This window comes from Engystomops pustulosus, chromosome 8, assembly GCF_040894005.1.
Source record: "Engystomops pustulosus chromosome 8, aEngPut4.maternal, whole genome shotgun sequence".
NCBI classification, from domain to species: domain Eukaryota; kingdom Metazoa; phylum Chordata; class Amphibia; order Anura; family Leptodactylidae; genus Engystomops; species Engystomops pustulosus.
The window spans coordinates 28233752-28247867 of NC_092418.1; the positions used below are offsets into that span (position 1 = coordinate 28233752).

At 43.2% G+C, this 14116-nt stretch overlaps 1 protein-coding gene across 3 annotated transcripts in view; it reads left to right on the top strand.

Annotated features, from left to right (window-relative positions):
• PRKAR1B (protein kinase cAMP-dependent type I regulatory subunit beta) overlaps window positions 1-13721 on the top strand; it is a 168604-nt gene extending 154883 nt beyond the window's left edge. For all 3 annotated transcript variants that reach the window (XM_072120471.1, XM_072120472.1, XM_072120473.1), the window contains 2 exons: window positions 9580-9661; window positions 10385-13721. In XM_072120471.1, coding sequence (XP_071976572.1) covers window positions 9580-9661; window positions 10385-10557 — 255 coding nt within the window. In that variant the 3' untranslated portion in view covers window positions 10558-13721. The remainder of the gene's footprint in view (window positions 1-9579; window positions 9662-10384) is intronic.
• The last annotated feature ends 395 nt before the right edge of the window (window positions 13722-14116 follow it).

The window sequence follows — 14116 nt, forward strand, 5'->3', positions numbered from 1 at the left end:
AATGACATTAAAGGGGATGTCCCAATTTTTCATACTATCTGCTATCTACAAGATGGTCTCTGGGATACCACCGACCCTAAGAACCTGGATCTTGAGGATGTGAAAACCTGGAAGAAAGTAAAACATTAGACTATAGTCCTGTTACCAAAGACTTTAAAGGGGTTGTCCCAATTTTAAAACTATCCTCTATCATAGGAACCTGGGTCCTGTTGCTCTAAAAAAAAAAGGAATATAGTATAACATTAGCTATAGTTTGACTACCGAAGACATTAAAGGGGTTGTCCCAATTTGTAATACTATCCCCTACGACAAGAACCTAAATCTGTTCCTCTTAGTAGCAGTAGGTTGCTGTGGGTGTGAAAACCTGGAAGAAAGTATAACTTTTTGGACCATAGTGCTACTACCCAAGACCTTCAAGGGGAGTTTTGTTGTTTTTAATTGATCATATGATGATCAGATCAGCAGCCATACACCTAAATATAGACATGCAGGCAGTCCCCGGGTTATATACAACAGGTTCTGTAGGTTTGTTCTTAAGTTGAGTTTGTATGTAAGTCAGAACTGTATATTTTATCATCGTAACCCAAGCCAGAATTTTTTTGTGACAATTGGATTTTAAAAATTTTGGGTTCTCATAAGAATCAGGATTAACACTAAAGCTCAATTACAGACGCCTGTGATAACTGTTATAGCTGAGGATTGAAGCCAGGGCTAAAGTACAGTAAATTACCAACATCCAGGAGTCCGTTTGTAACTAGGGGTCGTTTGTAAGTCGGGTGTTCTTAGGGGGCCGCCTGTATAAGGATTTTCGTTACTGTCTGTGTGTTAATGGTAGCCCCCAGCACAGGCTGAGTCTATAATATATAAAGATTAACACCGCGGATGTATTTGAGAGCATGGCACGGGGCCTAAACTTGTCCTGTTACTATGTATTTGTTTTTCGCTCTGGCTCATGAAGCAAGTTGGTGTAATTATGTGTGTCTCCATGTTCACGGCAGAAAATCAGCATGCTGTGGTCTTTTCCAATAAGGATTCCCCCTCAGGCGTGTCCCCAGGGCCCAACTTGTGCATAAAGCCCGTTTGTTACCAGAACAAGCACTTGGCCGATCAGCTGTCTACATCTCATGGCAGGATTTGCCCATAAAAAGTTTATAGCTTTCCGTACAGTTACATTGTGTGATTGTTTACTGCATCTCTGTAATTCTGTAACCCGGAGAGGACCCCCTCGGCACTGCCCGCGCCAACCAGGATACACACAAGTATTTTCTGTCCTGATTAATGAAGCCTCGGCCTTAGGCACACTCCGCTATCACACTGATAATCTCCTGAAAACACTCAGAATGATTCATTATTAATTAACAAGATAAATGCTGTCAAGAAGAAAGCTCTTAAATCACCGGCCTCATGGGCCACGGCCCCTGCTGTCAGGGGCTGACATGCATGTAGGACTGACAGGGCCATTAAAGGTGCATTTAACCCCGTACCCTTCTATTGTCCTTAATATCTAAGGTGATCAAAGGCACACGTGGCACAGGCGACCCAGGAGCACAATGGTCCTACTACTACTCACTCCCCACTTTACAATTGGGGGCACCTTCTACCCAACAGGGAAAAGTTGTAAGACCTTAAGCGAGAGAACCATATTATTTGAATTTTTAAAAAATTGGATTTATTGTGATTTATTTTGCGTATAGAAATCCTAGTTTGGTGGGGCCTAGCCTATGAGTCCGGTATGCAGGACCTCCGCTGCAGGGTCCCCCATTCTGCTAAATGGAGCATTTTATCGGTCAGACCCCAACAATGTAGAATGTATTGGGTTTCCAGTGAGAAACACAGTTCATAACATTGAGAAATTGAGAAAAACTACAAATAAAAGTATACTTCACCTATACCTTAAATATGAGCTGCAGGTTTTTCAGGTCTTCTGAGGAGAGAAGGAGAGGGTCCATTTTTGGCTGACACAATAAGGTAGAGACTTGTCAAAGACAAGAAAGTTAAAGGAAATGTACCATACAGATCCATCATGATAAACCAGGGACACTAAGGCTATATTCACACTGCCGTTGCCCGCCCGTACCGTACCGTAGCTCACCCCCGCCCCTCTCCATAGCAACCTATGGCGCACGACAGGTCCTATCTTTTTGCCGGGTACGGAACGGTACGGTGCCGCACGTGTAGGGTGCCGTGCGCCCATTGCTGCCTATAGAGGACGTATATCGGCCGTATATATAAGTCGGCCGTATATACGTCCCCCATACGTTAGTGTGATTGTAGCCTTACTCATAGATCCAGGCACCTCCTTCCTTCTAAAATCAACTTTTAAATATTAAGCTAATGAGTCAGAAGGGCCGGCGCCAGCACTGGGCATACCTGGGCAAGTTCCGGGGCCCAAGGCGGGGGGCCGTACATAAGGAATCCATGAGGGTGAGGAGGGCTGTATCTAATGAATCCAAAGGGTGTGAGGAGGACTTTATATGAAATAACCATGAGGGGAATGTGTATAAAAAAAACATTAGGGGGCTGTTTGGTATAATCAACTAGGGAATATTTTAGGGAACTAAAAGTTTTAGTTTCTGAATTTTTAATGCTGCTACGAGAGTTCACTGCAAAGGGGCCTACTAAAGCCTGGTGCCGACCCTGACCAGATCACCTCTGTGTTCTGTCTTTACATGTTATTACATTTTCTCCCCCTCCCCCCTGCTCCTTCAGCAGTCCCCCCGCTGTGTTCTGCTGCCATCAGAATACAGTAGAAAGAGTATGAGGGTAAGTGCTCAGGGAGCAGAGGGGTAAGACAGTGTAAACAGCCTGTGGAGCTACAGCACTGGGGGGGCTCTGGTAACACCTGCCAACTTCTTGCTTATTTGCATAATTTTAAAAATTGATTGTAGAAGGACGGAGACCATGGATAACAAATATTAGAAGATTACCTCACTCACAGTGCCTGGATCTATAAGTAAGTGGCCCTGGTTTATCACGATGGTTCTCATGGTAGATTTCCTTTTGTCCCTACTTTGGGCAATTGGTCATCAGTCTTGTAGGGCTTTCTGATTTATAGTTTGTTTTGCTAGTGATGCTATAGTTTGAAGCTGTGCTGCTATCATGGGGAGACCCATTTTGATTGCCACCATGTGGCCCCCTCTTCTCTAAGACCTTGCCATCTTGAGGAGACCTGGTAGTAGATGTTTGTTTATTTCTGGAGCCCCGATTATTCCCTTGGTGACTATGTTTGAGTCTTCAGCCTTATCACAGACACGGCCATTCCGCTAATAATAATCCATTATATTTGCTTTTTTTTCTAATGTTGACTCAGAAGACATTTTTGGCTTGACCGATGAGAATAGGAAGATAATGACCAGCTTTGTGTGGGGAAGAATTCTTAAAATGCAACATTTTTTTTTTCACTTCTGCTTTTCTTCCCGGCTTGCCTATGGATACGTCTGGAGGAGGAACGGGAGGGCCGGCCTGGCGCGCTTCCACCGGGCTCTGGAGTTGGCACATTGACTGTAAAACCTGGCTTTGGAATAGATGCTGAGCCGATTGTTTTCCCACACAAGTCCATAGCTGGTTCTTTGATGCCTGCCAACAATCTATAAAATGAAGCTTTATACACCAGGCACCTGCAACTAACCTGTGGCCTAACCTTCCCATAGTATAGGGAAAAAAAAAAATACAAGGTATCCCTTTCATTATCAGTTACAGCCAGGGAGGAGTAATAACTCAGGATTTTGTGGTGTTAGATGACATCCAAGGGAAACACATCGTAGCAGACAATAAACAATGTACAAGGAGTAGGACGTTGGGATGTATTGTCCACGCAGTGGGAAATATGGTTGCTTATTCTTTTCTTACTGTTTGGTTACTGGCACATTGTGTAGCCCTGAAAATGCTTTCCCGTACATCAGTGATGTATAACTACAACTCTCATTATGCTGGGAGTTGTCCTATCACAGCAGCTGGAGAGCCATAGAGTGAAGACCATTCCTTATGTCAAAAGATATGAAAAATACATTCAGTAATAATCATAATAATAATAATTATTTATATAGCGCACACAAATTGTGCAACATTGCACAGAGTTTGCCAAATCAGTCCCTGTCCCATGGGGCTCAGAATCTAATCACCCTACCAGTATGATTTGGAGTGTGGGAGGAAACTGGAGGACCCGGAGGAAACCCATGCAAGCACAGAGCAAACATACAAACTCTTTTCAGATGTTGACCCTGGGACTTGAACCCAGGAGCCAGTGCTGCAAGGCTGTAATGCTAACCACTGAGCCACCGTGCTGCCAGGGACAATTAATCCACTTTTTATTGGTATGTAGGGCAATTGAGAGGACATGCATGCCTGGCCAAGCAGAGCATGCATGTGTGTAGCTGGGTGCAGGGTCAGGAGGGATAACTATTTGATGGACGAGAATAAAGGCTCTATGGCAAACATTCATACTACATTGCGCAGTGCAAACATGTGGAAGCCTCCCCTTAGCTTGGTATCTGACACCCGAAATAGAGATGACCATTGGTACAACCAAAAGATGATGAAAACAGAACTTTTCATTGCAGTGACTAAGATCTTGAATCTGTTTTTTTTTTGCTAAACAACTAAAAAAGGAAAGTCCCATGTCCAGTACCTTATACTAATAACCACAAGTTACTCTGGAAGACCTGCTATATTTGTCCATTGATTTGAATGGTCCCCCTGTAAGTCCTCATTTACCCAGTGGGGGCACTGCAGGGAAAATGAACATTCATTGCCGGATCAGCCCAAAGATTACTGACCAGCCTAGGTTTGGGAGACCCACCTGAAGAATGGGGATTGTCAGCCTTATGATGCAAAAAGGATTTCAAACAATAAAGTAAATTTTTGGGGGAAGGGAAGTGCACGACTGGAAGAACTTTGACGCTTGACCTTGAGTTAATAGAGTGACATAAAAAGCTGACCTTGGCAGGAGCAAATCAGCATTTCGATGAGAAGGACACTCTTTATCTGCAGACAGCCGCAGGCATTATAATGGAGCACACCCCCCTTTTTATATATATAACAGTAAAATTCTCCACCTTAAAAATGTGATAAAAATAGGATATTTTGGATATATATATATATATATATTCTGTATCTAGCAGGTGGATATATTTATGTTCCCCAGACACTTCTACAATGTCAGTCAGCTGCATCTAAAGCCATTAGGATAATGTTGTGCTGAACCTTTAGCTATGATTTCTGCTCAGTCTTAAAGGGAACCTGTCACCAGGAATGTGATTTGTAGCTGCTGCTTCTGCTGCTTTTAAAGACGCCTTTGTGAGCATTCTGAATAATTTCAGTAATTTATATAAGTTTAATTCACCTCACCTGGCTCCTCGCCAGTATTGTGTGGTGAGTCCCAGTAGAGGCAGCTGCAGCCTGTATGTGTCTGTGTCTCATCATGCATTCTTCCTCTCCTCCAAACCATACACCTCCCTCCCCTGTCTGCTTACTGCACATGACAAGAAGTGGGGGGAGCAGGATGAGTGTGGAGGAGAGGTGTGGAGGCTGTAGCTGTTACTCCCCCAGGGGCTCACCACACATTCCTGGAAGGGAGACAGGTAACGTGAATTAAACTTATATAAAGTACTGAAATAATTTAGAATGATGACACAGCCCTTTTTGAATATCAGCATAACATAGGCCAGTGATGGCGAACCAATACCGAGTGCCCAAACGACAACCAGAACCCACTTATTTATTGCAAAGTGCCACCATGGCAATTTAAGCAGTAACTTATAGCTTTCTTGCTCTGTCAAACGTATCAGTGACCTGATGACACTGATAAAATAGAAAGAAATTGTAGCTTTCCTCCAGGATCCCCTGAACTATAAGAAACACAGGGCCTGGATCCGTAGGTCTAATGGTCACCCAGCTGTGTCCATACCTTCTCTTTCCTCGGAGCACGGAATGTCCTGGGTTTCCTTAGACTGCAGGAGGAGGCCCTGAGTCCTGTTTAGCAAACTCTGGTCTAGGGTGACAGCCTGGGTGCCCAGAGAGAGGGCTTTGAGTGCCAAATCTGGCACCCGTGCCACCACTGGTATAGGCTATCGAAACCTGTCACCAAAAAAAAAATGGCATTACTGATGATAGTTTTGCTTTGAGTCGAAAAAAATGGGCAGGGGGAAAAATAGACTTTTCTGGATGAATCTTACCCTTGGAAGAAGAAAAGATCAGACATGTTCACATTCAACCTGCCCAATCCTTTTCAAACACTAAACTATGATCCTACTATACAAGTGACCCCACTGGTTTTGTTGACCTTAGTCTAGAGCAGTGATTTTCAACCTTTTTTGAGCCGCGGCACACTTTTTAAACTTAGAAAATCCTGAGGCACACCACCAACCAAAATAGCACAAAATGACACTAAAACAGTCATAAAAGGCCTCCCTTTACTAATAAAAAGGCCCTAGCGGCCTCCCTTTACTAATAAAAAGCCCCTGGCGGCCTCCCTTTACTAATAAAAAGCCCCTAGCTGCCTCCCTTTACTAATAAAAAGCCCCTAGCTGCCTCCCTTTACTAATAAAAAGCCCCTAGCAGCCTCCCTTTACTAATAAAAAGGCCCTAGCAGCCTCCCTTTACTAATAAAAAGGCCCTAGCTGCCTCCCTTTACTAATAAAAAGCCCCTAGCTGCCTCCCTTTACTAATAAAAAGGCCCTAGCAGCCTCCCTTTACTAATAAAAAGCCCCTAGCTGCCCCCCTTTACTAATAAAAAGGCCCTAGCTGCCTCCCTTTACTAATAAAAAGGCCCTAGCTGCCTCCCTTTACTAATAAAAAGCCCCTAGCTGCCTCCCTTTACTAATAAAAAGCCCCTAGCTGCCCCCCTTTACTAATTAAAAGACCCTAGCGGTCTCCCTTTACAAATTAAGAGCCCGTGGCGGCCTCCCTTTACAAATTAAGAGCCCGTAGCGGCCTCTCTTTACTAGTTAAAAGGCCCTAGAGCCCCCCCTTTACTAATTAAAAGGCCCTAGAGACCCCCCTTTGCTAACAAAAAGGCCCTAGAGGCCCCCCTTTACTAATTAAAAGGCCCTAGAGGCCCCACTTTACTAATTAAAAGGCCCTAGAGCCCCCCCCTTTACTAATTAAAAGGCCCTAGAGGCCTCCCTTAACAAATAAAAAGCCCCAGCCTACCTTTACTAATAAAAACAAAGACCCTAGCTGCCTTCCCTATACAAATAATAACCCTATATACTTACCCTTGATGTCTTCTTCCGCGTACCTTCACTCCTAATGGCGATCCGCTCACCTTCTGTAGCTCCTGCACCGCGCGCCTCTGGTCACGTGACTTACGCGACCTGACGTCAGGTCGCGTCAGTCACGTGACATGGGCCGCGCGGTGCAGGAGCTACAGAAGATGGGCGGATCGCCGACGCGGGGCTTGGAGGTAAGTATGGGGCATAAATAAGGGGGCGCGGCGGCAGCTCGATATCGGGGCAGCTTAGTTTGGGGAACTTTCCCCCGCGGCACACTCAACCTTGTGTCGCGGCACACTAGTGTGCCGCGGCACACAGGTTGAAAATCACTGGTCTAGAGTATATGACCACTGTAAAGTTTGTATGTTATTCCTTATTTACAGTGGTTGGACCCCCACCAATTAGTAAATTAGGGGTCATGTTTTACCCTATATGTAAGCAACACATAGGGGCACATTTACTAAGGGTCCGAATAAAGCATTTTCTTCGGGTATCCCGACGTTTTTCCGATTTGCCCTGAATTGCCCTGGGTTTTTGGCGCGTGCGATCGGATTGTGGCTCATCAGCGCCGGCTTGCACGCGACACACATCAGGGGGCGTGGACGTCGGACAACCCGACTGGTTCGGATTAAAACGATTCGATTCGACCGATTCGGACGAAAACAAAATTGTGTCACAAGATCAGCACTCACATGCACCCTGAAGAAGAAGGTGAACTCCGGCGGACCTCAGCGGGGAAGCGACACATGCAGGAAATTGGACGCACGATCTCAGTGAATCGCGGCAGAGCCGAATCGGCGGGTCAACTGGACGGGTAAGTAAATGTGCCCCATAGAGAATAAATGTGTACTACATGGTGCATCTTACAGGAACAGGACTCCTATTTTCATGATTGACCTGAGTCTAAGTTGCTGGGCCCCCACCTGTCAACATGGACAGCCCCTTTAACTTTGTACACCACTGCTACTGTACTCATAGGTGTAAATAACAGCTCTGAGAGGTTGCTAGTCTTAGCACTGAGCAGAACGTGAACACTTCCCAGCACACCCGCTGTCATCTCACATGTGTTTTCTGCCCAAACGTCTGTGCCAGAAAGAAATAGCTGTAAGTTTTCGGATGCCTCTGCTCAGCCTCGCAGGAGCCACGATGGTCTGGGCAAATGCACAAATCTTAGCAGCAGTAAAAATATCCATGCAAGAACATAAAAAGGGAGTAACAACTATTCAGTGCATATGGAGGAGCATTAGTCTTACAACCTTGTAGTAATCTTGTAGTAGACATTTGGATGCATCAAGTCAGACATAGTACGATCTAGGACGATATGTCCCAATTATTAATTAATTTTTTTGTAAATAATTGGCTATTGCTACTATCATGTAACACAAGTTTAATGTCCTGGAAAGTCGATTGTTACTATAGCTCTATAGACAGTAGTAGTACAGAACCATATACAAATTACTGTACATGTAGGACTTGTCTAATGTATTGATGAGTGTCCTCTGCCCATGGATTTATCACGTATGTCTCACCCAGAGGAGTCTTTGTAGTTTCCCTTCTCCAGCGATTTTGCAACCAGCCATTACTGGCCGATTTGTTGGTCAGGTCTGTAAGTTTATCGAATAAAGATTAGATTATTAACTTATATGAATGTAGAGCTGAACATGTAACATAGAACAGTGAAGTGTAACTCTTCCATGCTGTATCCGGACCAGAAATTCTTATCTATTGGAGGGGGATACGGAAAAAGCATAAAGGGAACCTGTCACCAGGGACCTCATTTTTTACCAAAGACAGGTTGCAGAAGCCCATTACAGCTGCATTATAAATCTGCCTTTCTGCATTCTCTAAACGTTTGCATTACCATATAATCGTGTGTTATAAAATACCTTGCACCCTGACAGAATCCTCTGTGTAGTCCCAGGGGTTGGGCTTTGGTTTGCATGCATTTAAAAAAAACAACAGTTTTGAGTACTTAAGATTTGTCATCAGAATCTTATGTGATATGTTAGCAGCCATTGGCCCTGTCCTTACATGAAACCGGTCAGTAGTGTGAACATGGACCAATGTTTTTTTATTGGACCTGATAACGATGATCCTTATTATGGATCTCACATTTATTCAATTTTTTAAATAATTCTACTAATGGATAAAGTTTCAGCTTGTCGGTGGGACATCCATCATTTCCATCTTTTTTCTCTCTTCGGAAATCATATAATACCAAAATCCAGTCTCCAAAGTCTTATAACTCACTTCTTCACAACTTTGACCTTGATGTATGCATATACTTCAGACAGATAGTACATGACATGTGCCCATACGTATCCTCATCACATTAGCTGAAGTGTCCTTTATGTGTTGTTTCTCGCAGGGCACGGCATCTGTTCTGCAGCGTAGATCAGACAATGAAGAATATGTGGAAGTGGGACGACTGGGACCCTCCGACTACTTTGGTAAGATGGATTCACAGTTACATGGATGCTTAGTGAATAGCGGGGGCCTACTGGGAGATGTAGTTTTGCAACAGCTGGAGAGTCACTGGTTGCATTGGTTTTCATGCAAAAAACTTTAATGTGTCTTTCTCTTATGCTTGAATCTCCTTTCTATTATTTCATTCCAAGCTCCATTTTGTTGGCCTCCAATTTAACCGTTTCAACTACTCTTTGTGGTGATGACTTGTCTCCAACTTTATGGAAAAGGCTTAATAATTGTCAGAGGTTTATGGCTGTGAGAGAGAAGTTACTGCCTCTGGTATCCCCTTTCATGGTTGTGAGAATCCTAAACTCTTCAGTAGATGAGAAGTAGGAGCAGAAGCTAAAGTTTGGTTACTATGTTCTACTTATTCAGATACATATTGGGCGTCTCTGTAAAGCTTCAACAGGAAGCCACCGTTTCACCTAATTCGGAAATGACCCCACCGACGCCAGCCTCTAGGCTTGTACCTTATCTACAACATTTGCCTTCAGGAATCGGGAGACTTCCACATAAATATAATATGGGCGACTAGATTATGTGTGTAGGCTTGTGATGTGGTCATGGGTGGGTAATCGGTGATCCTAACAACAGATTAGTTATGAGGTTATACTGTAGTGAAATTTTTCAAACAAACAATTAGACAACTTGGATTGTCTTCGTCTGGACCATATTCTTTACATTATCCTCTCATTTGTTTCCAGGTGAGATTGCATTGCTACTGAATCGTCCCAGAGCTGCAACAGTGGTCGCACGGGGTCCACTCAAATGTGTCAAGCTGGACCGGCCACGCTTCGAACGAGTTCTTGGACCATGCTCAGAAATCCTCAAGAGGAACATTCAGAGATACAACAGCTTCATCAGCCTCACCGTTTAATATGTTCGCCAAGGCCGGTTTTAGATGTGGCCACATTTTACACCCTCCACCAGATGTGGGTGAACCGAACTTAGATCACCATAGGGTTTTATGGTCAGCTTAATTCGGATCAATAGAAAGGGTCTGGGTCTTGTGGGCAAAATATGGGTGCTAAAATGTAGCCATAATATCCCCATCTAAAAATGGCCGAGGGCAAACACCATCTCTGTGTCACCACGTGCACTCAAGTCTGACCTGTGCAGTTCCATAGCTTTATAAAAAATGGAAGTTGTGCACCTCAACGTGAAATTTTTTTATTGGCACCATTTAGTTCATCATAAATTCAACACTTGATTTGGTGTGATGTGCTACCAGAAACTTTCAGCTTATGGGTCACTATCTTTAAACTCTTAGCAGAAAGATGACAATGTTAGAAATAAAACTTAACTGCAGGGTGACAGATACTTATCTTATGAGCCAATGATACAGAAAATCTTACTTTAACATCTGAGTTCAGGGACAAACTTTTAACTTATATCTTAGTTCCAATCTTACAGATGTAAAAATTTTATTTCTGATTTTTTTTTTTTAATGTTGACCGATGCAGCTTAGTTATTCAAAATGGCTTCCCGTTTGTGGCACCACTCATGAGGACTTCTCCAGTCACAATGTAATGGACTTTATTTAGCACATTCTATGTTTTATGATAGGAAAAGGCTTGTATTTGGTTCCAGTTAGCCATAGTCTTAGGATATGATGGCTTTATATGCCTCTGATTCAATATTCATAATAGACAACCCTAGATTAGATAACCCTTGTTTAGAAGTCATGGGTCACATGGGTTGGCCTGTCCATATGTTGCTTGTTTGACCATTTATCTATGGTCGATTCTTGCAAGATAAACTTCACAAATCCAGACCTTTTTAATAATGGAGCAGTCGGAAATGACCGATCCTACAACATGGCAAGGGGAAAAAATTATACAAAGGAATTCCAAGGCGGCGATTTAATAGAGGTTTTGCCTTTGTGTACATAATGCACATTATGGCTATGTCACCACTATATATTCGTTGAGGGTCAGACCTTTGGGATCCTCAACGATTCAGAAAAAAAAGGGGCGGCAGCACAGTTTTTTATACCCAGTAATGCGCCACTTCTATGTAGCCAGGAGTGCGACGGCTCAGGGTGCATACAGTCAATGGGCCACAGTAACTCCTCAATTCTGCGGTTCCTTATTTCTCTAGATCAAGGGGGGGGGGTTCCCAGATACAGGTTGTTGCCATCTTATGCCTTTGTCTAGCGTAGATAAGGTAAGTAATCTTTTCTAATTTCGATTCCACATCGTATCCCTTTTTTCCCTAAAAAAAAAGTTTGCTCTAGTTACATAACAGGGAGCAGGTGAGCATAACGGGACCACAGTTAGTTGAATGTAGAACCCTAAATGAAGATATATTAAGGTTTACTTTTCTTTTCAGCTCCGTCAACTGGCTTTCGATCCAAAGATGCTTCGGTCAATCGATCCATGGTGCAAACATGGAATATTCATTACATGGGAATGGGTGAAAGGTTGATCCCATGCCAGATTATATAATAGGAAACTTGTTCAGTTCTAGACTAGATATATATCAGGGGTAAAACCCACAGAAGTGAGACCTGCTAAAGGGGTTGTGGCATTACAGACCCAGAGGATTAGGGGTTGTGTGATCTGATCATTGAGGTCCGACTGTTGATGTTGAATCCCCCAGCCAATAGGACAACGAGAGGCCGTAGGTCTGGTGAAGTGACCTGTAGCCAATAAAATGCTGGAGCACAACCTCTAGGTTCTACTGCGGGCGTTGAAGAGTGAATGGAGCACATGGTAGTAGTTTGTTCACTATGGGACACTTTGGGGGTCTTTTGGTGCCCTTCTCTTCTTTACTTGGAGAGAATATTTCAGTAATATAATGGCCATACAGGAGGATAGTATGGAGTCCTAGGGACACTGTATAGATCCCTTGTACACGACTCTCCATGAGCCTCTAGGTCAGTGGTGGTGAACCTATGGCACGGGTGCACTCAGAGCCCTCTATATGGGCACCCTTGCCATCACCCCAGGGAAGGGTTCGCCACACAGGACTCAAAGCCTCTTGCAGTTCCAGGCAGCCCAGGATCCTTGAAGGAAGATACAATGATGATCCAAACTTCTCCTTCTTTCTACTGTATTGGTAGAATTTGAACCTGTGACAGAGCAGGGAGTAATAAGTTACTGCTTAAATTGTCGCCTTGGCACTTTGCGAAAAAAACTTGGGTTTTGGTTGTAGTTTGGGCACTCGGTGTCGGTAACTAGGTAGTTACTGCCGATGCATCCTCCTTGGTGGGTTGATGGGAATTGTAGCCATCTCTTGTCTTGCATATACCTCTAAGCTCCAGTCTTTCATAGATATAGCTCGTTTATAGTCAATTCTGGACACAATTTTTTAAAGCAATTGGATGTGAAGAACGTGAATAATAACTACAATTATTCCTAACAAAATTTTTAAAACCTAAACTCCATACTTATGGTAGGACTAGAAGTGAGGGTAGGATCACTACGGGCAGCAGAACTTTTCTTTTACTGTTGTGTATCGGCTGCTTTTGTGATTTGAATCTTTTCGGTGTGGTCTCTTGTGCAATCTCAAACCATGTCTGAAGTAGAAGCCCCCCTCACGGACCTCTGGAGTAGTGCTTTTGTATAGGTTTTATAATGTCTATTCTATCAGCCGTTACAGCTTTTTGTACATTGGCTTGGCTAAATCTCACGTGTTGGAAAGATTTTGCTGCGCGCATGCAAGGCACAATGCCGACCAGCATCATTATACATTCCTTATATATACATATAATGTATGTCCCATCTACATCACTTCGAGGATAGTCACACTATGTGGGTTCTTGTCCAGTAAGTGGGTTTATACATTAAGGAGTAGAACTTAGAACCATAAGATGCCACCAGGAAACGTCATCAAATATTTCTCGGTGACTTTGGTGCATGGGCTACAAAATTGGGTTGATGCCTTAACTTAAACACATTGTAGTCACAGAGGTGATGGACAAGTAACCCGAAGTGGGATTATTCCTTAAAAAAATACAAGTTTGAAAGAATTTATTGACTTTTGCTGATGCTCAAGACAATTATATATTTGACAATAAATGTCGATTCTGCAATGTAACATGAGTCTGTGTCTTTTTTTTTTCTAGTTTTTATGGAGATATTTTTAAAAAAACTTCAAAAACAATATACCTTATTTTTTAGACTAGAAGACACATCTTACTATAAGACACACCCCAGTCATCCTAAAAAAGGAAAAATATATTTGACACCAATTAAATCCCCTGTTGTAGTTCTGCTACATCCATTCAGTCACGCAGCTCTGTTACATCCATTCACAGCTCTGCTATATCCCTTCACTCACACACAGCTCTGCTACAACCATTCATTTACACACAGCTCAGCTAAATTCATTTACAGCCCTGCTAAATCTATATACTCACACGCAGCTTTCACACAAAGCTCTGCTATATCCATTCACTCACACACAGCTCTGCTACAACCATTCATTTGCAC